Here is a 5,000-nt window from a genome sequence, read left to right on the forward strand (position 1 = left end):
ATAACCCCTTCAAAGCGGAGATTGTTTCTTCTTACTTCGTTCACGCACTCACCGGTAATTTCTTCAGGGAAGCAGACAGAAACGTCCTTACTTGAAAAATTGTACAAATCAAAGTTACTTTACGAAATCATTTCGATGCTCCAGCGAGTACTGCACTTACCAACACAATCATCGATTGATTTACTTCCGGTGTAGGTGGTATTGGTCCCAACAGGGCATGGTTTACAAGTGGTCATTTGCTCGTTCTCTTGGTAAGTGCCATAAGGACATCTCTTACAAGGGCACACACCATTGTTGGTAGAATATTTTCCTGCTCGGCAAATGGCTAGCAAAAAATAACAACAACAACAACAACAACAACAACAATAACCTCAGTCGCGCCATTGTTAATCTGGAAACAGCGTAAAACAACCAGGCAACTTCGCCCCGTCTTTTGAACAGAGGGTTCTGTCTTTTTATAACAGCCCAGGGTTGCTCTCATGCAATGGCTTTAGGGGCTTCGTAATATCTATTGTCTCAAAACAAGACTTAATCTTAAACGAGAAATACTTAACACGTCACTTTGAAGTTTGAGTACAGTCGACAGTGCAATTACTTAAGGAAATATACGCAGCCACGCATGAACAAAACAAAAGACCAAACCTCCTGAGTATTATCACATGATCTGTATTGGGAAAACAAAAATGTACAAGCCGAAAAGGTCTATTAGGTAATGTCCCGGTACATCGTGAATACTTTAAAAGCGGCTATGTCACGCAAATTGATGTAATTTCATGACACCCAAAATGCCCAAAAAGTAGAATAAAACATTGCAATAACGACTTAAAACTGTAGAGCAACATAAAAGAAATATAGCAAAGGAAAGAGAAGCATGAATGGACAAAAATGGACAAGATTGAAACGGATTACATTTGGGTAATCTTGAAAAAAGTCTGCCCGACGATTTTCAAGTTTACGGCAAATCGCCTGGATAAAGTTCGTTTTTGCTCAGATTCTTCTTGTTTGTGATGTAACGATAATTTTATCAGTAAAGGAATACCACATTACCATTCTCGAGTTGTAAACTGAACACCCCGCTAAATTAACGTGACATATCCCCTTCAGAATGGCACCAAAAGGCAATATTGTTTCCTTGGAAAATTGAGTTTTCCTTGCTAGCGTTTTTTTCATCCTCTTGGTTTCGATTTGCTTGTCTTGTCTTTTTACGGCTGTTTCTTCCGCTGCTGTTTTCTACCCCAGCGAGAAAAATCTATGCCGCTTCATCAACCTCGTTCCCAGGGTCTCCATTGTCGAGTCATCGTCAAAAAGACCCTGAGAACGAGGTTGACGCTTCATATCCTGCTCTGTTGAGTGTACGCTAACGTTGCTGTAGAAAAAACCATCACTTCTCTGTTAATGGTCCAATGATAACCTCCCTGTCAATCAAACGTCACAGTTCGGAAAAGGGTTTGTCATTTGGGAAACCACAGAGAAGTGAGGTGTTTAAAAGCCCACACAATTTGCAGGGAAAATATATGACGCTAAATAGAAAAGGGAACAGTTCCGTGGCCAAGGTTTTTCTCGCCGGGAAAAGCAAATCATATCAGCGGTAGAGAGAGACGAAAAAGACAAGGAAAACGAAATCGATGAGACGAAAACTACGGAGACGTAGGGACGTAATCCAAGCTGTTTTCTGGCAGGGGGGAGGGGTGGGGGGGTGGGCGTATCTTGACGGTAAACTACATAAGACGAAGAATGGCCAATAGAGCAGGAAAGCCCCGAGAGAAGCAGCCAATCAATGCACTTGACTTTATCAAAACTGAGTAAATGCTGTCACTTACGCCGGCAGTTTGAACTGTTCTTGGAGCCCGTGAAAGCGGTGGAGTAATTCTTACGACAGGGTTGACATTCGGGTTTTCCTTGATCATCCTGATAAAATCCAATGTGACAATCGACGCACGTGTTGGTATTGTTGTCTCCATAAGTCCCGGGAGGACAATTCACTAAACAAAATAAATTGGATTTAGAGCATTGATGCTTGATTGATTTGCTGCTTAAACCGAAAAGGAAAAAGGTTACAACAGAAAAAAAATGACTTACACTTAAGAAAAACGGTAACTCTAACAATACCAAACAAATCTGTAGTCCTTGAGAGATTCTTGAAAACGGGATGAACTCAAGCCGTACGAGTCCCTAGGGTTAGTGTGCCTCTTACCGTTGCAGTTACTGCTGCTTTCCTCTTGTAGAGAGACAGGCTCTTATGCGGGGTATACAACAGGGCAAAGGGTGATTCACGGACAAAAAAGAAAATTCGAATTGTGCCGGAAGAAACTAGCTCAAAATGGTACTTGGAATAAAAATGTATAAATGTGTAATTAAGTGTATACATTTAAAAAAATCATTCCATGAGAGTGCATTGGATGAGATGGAAAATAGCCTCTGACGCGACGCATGGCGCCGAGTTGGCTTTAACAGGCACGAATTGAATGATTGTTTGTTCAATTACTTGGAAGCTTTGCTTCTCGCTGCAATGAGCGGATAACAGATATTTATAAAATTACTTTGAGGTTGCGTGCGAGACAGGTCCGAGAATGTTGTGGGACTGTTTAGGGGACGAGTCGTTTACTCTTTACTTTCGCGTGTTCTTGTACGATAACTATTCAATTCGCTGCAGTGGTCTCCCTGCCTAATAATCCTATGTTTACAAATATTGTATTCAAATTAGGCGAAGCTAAATAAATAAATTACCTTAATCTTTATAACTTACATTGTTAGTAAGTAAACGCTGTGTGTAATAACATCTCACTGACTTTTTGATCAAAGCTTTCGTTGTCCGGACAAATTTACACCTTGGAAAGGGAGCCATCGTTTTTAAATTGCCATTGAGCAATATTTGCAATATTCTGTTGGTTTAGAAAGCTCAGCTCCTGGTATATCACTTTCTTGCAACTTGAGGTCTTGCTCCGAGAACGCAATGATGCAAATGCACTTCCCAAAACAGCCCCACGATGTAATTCTACAAGGCTTTCGACCCTGTCTCCTGCGCAACCTCAAAGTCACCAATAAGAATTTTAATAATGCAATAATACTGCAGCCTGGCATCAGGGCTTGGATTCAAAAAGCCAGAGCTTTAGGCTTAATTACCGTTTTCACAATAGAAGATGAACAAATCGTCTGGACGGGCAAATCTACTGCTGTGAAAACGGCACGAATAAATGTTTAGATGACTTAGTCGCCTCAAATTTGTCCGTCTAGGAAGACGATTTCTCCCTCCATGCCCCAAAACTAGTTGTTCAAACGATGGATTATCCGCCGGATAAATCAAGCGAAACCAATTGCACTATCTAATGGATAGTGATTTATCCGTTAGATAGCGTTATCCACCTTTTGAAACACAATAACAACTGACCTTTTATTTAAAAAAATGGTAAGTTTTAAAGCTAATATAGCTTTAAGCAAAGCGTGTAAACAAAAAAACAAAAAAAAAAACAACAAAGAAATGTTAATAGGATAAAATTAAAAATTAAAAAATAAAAAAGATATGCATAAAATCAATGCAAGACGAAATCAATGTCAATTAAGGGATCCATTTGCGGTGACTCTTCACTAAAGTTCAAGTTTCTGAGGGCGGGAGCCGTTTTTGCCCTTTTAGCATAATCTCTTGCGCTGACAGCGGATGGTTCTGAAAGATTCCAACTAATGGCTCCTCTGTATGTGGATGTTTTGACCTTATAAGAGTCGAATAAAGAGTCCCACTTAGCTATTTTTGTTACATCTACAGAGGGCATGTCGCGCGGGAGGTTATATATAACTCTAGCAGCCCTACAATGTATGGATTCCAAAGCGTTAAAATCGTTCTTATTTGTGCAACATCCCCAAACTGGTAGCGCATATGAAACCGAGGTTAAAATAACTTAAAAATGTAGATCTAAAAGTGAAATCCTGCGTAAAAAGCGACTTGGTTTGATCAGATTTAGCTTGTTAACGAACACTCTCTTAAGCTCTGATGGGTGTTTTGTTTACGTAAGCATGTTGTCGATGATTACCGCCTAACAGCTTAGAGCTTTAAGTCCATTTTATGAGTTGATGGTTAACTTTTAAACTTCCTAAGGGACCGATAAAATTTCTTTTAAGGGTCATTCCCTCACACTTTTTGTGGTGTGGTACCAAAAGGGGACAGAAGAACAAGTCGACGTAAGTCCGAACTAAATTCTAGTTAGACGAACAAATCTACAAATTTAGCATTGTGGGGAAATGGAACTAGCGACGGAGGCGATGTTTTATGGGACGTTTTCAATATGGCAGGAGGAAAGAAGGTTGGCGCGAAGAGTAAGGTAACTGAGCAATACCTCGTGCCAGTCTTCATGCATCTTCTTGCCCGTCTTTTGTGAATTTATAAGGAACAACACTAGAGAAATTAGTTGTCTTGAATTCACAATAGTCCGTCTAAACGGACGATTTGTCCGTTGAGACGATTTATTCATCTTCTAGTGTGAAAACGGGAATGTCGAGCTTAATATCAAAATATCGGAAGTTGTCTGTTTCTATACCAATATAGCGACCGTTTCGGTTTTTCCCCTTCAAAAAGACTGATTAATTCCTGACTAGAGAAGCCCATGAAAAACTCCTCCAACCACATTCCTTAATTTCATGCTAAACTCTTCCATACGGCATGGTCTGTTAGTGAATCATGCACACAATTGGTTTCAACAAGGGAAAATGAGGGGACAGAGAAGGAGGCTCCCGGTCCAGCCCTTGGGATATGTCATGTCCACGAAAGTTATTTTTAGACGAGCGGAAGTCTTCCGAGACGTCCGCATGCAGGCCAACCTCGGTCCGATGTTTGAAAGAAAATATATATTCATCAGCCTTCCACGCGCGCCATCATTTTCTCTTTTCACTAAGAACCTGAGAGCGAGGCAAGACTGCATGCGGACGTCTCAGAAGACAGCCTTCCGCTAGAACAAAGACTTCCGCTCGTCTAAAAATAACTTTCGTGGACATAACATATCCCGGCCAAC

General features: G+C 40.6%; 1 protein-coding gene across 2 annotated transcripts in view; it reads right to left on the reverse strand.

Moving 5' to 3' along the window:
* LOC138002361 (uncharacterized) overlaps positions 1-5,000 on the reverse strand; it is a 97,216-nt gene that overhangs the window by 8,827 nt on the left and 83,389 nt on the right. For both annotated transcript variants that reach the window (XM_068848421.1, XM_068848423.1), the window contains 2 exons: positions 1,821-1,982; positions 161-325 (listed from right to left, as the gene is read on the reverse strand). In XM_068848421.1, coding sequence (XP_068704522.1) covers positions 161-325; positions 1,821-1,982 — 327 coding nt within the window. The remainder of the gene's footprint in view (positions 1-160; positions 326-1,820; positions 1,983-5,000) is intronic.

This window comes from Montipora foliosa, chromosome 1 (assembly GCF_036669935.1).
Source record: "Montipora foliosa isolate CH-2021 chromosome 1, ASM3666993v2, whole genome shotgun sequence".
Taxonomy (NCBI): domain Eukaryota; kingdom Metazoa; phylum Cnidaria; class Anthozoa; order Scleractinia; family Acroporidae; genus Montipora; species Montipora foliosa.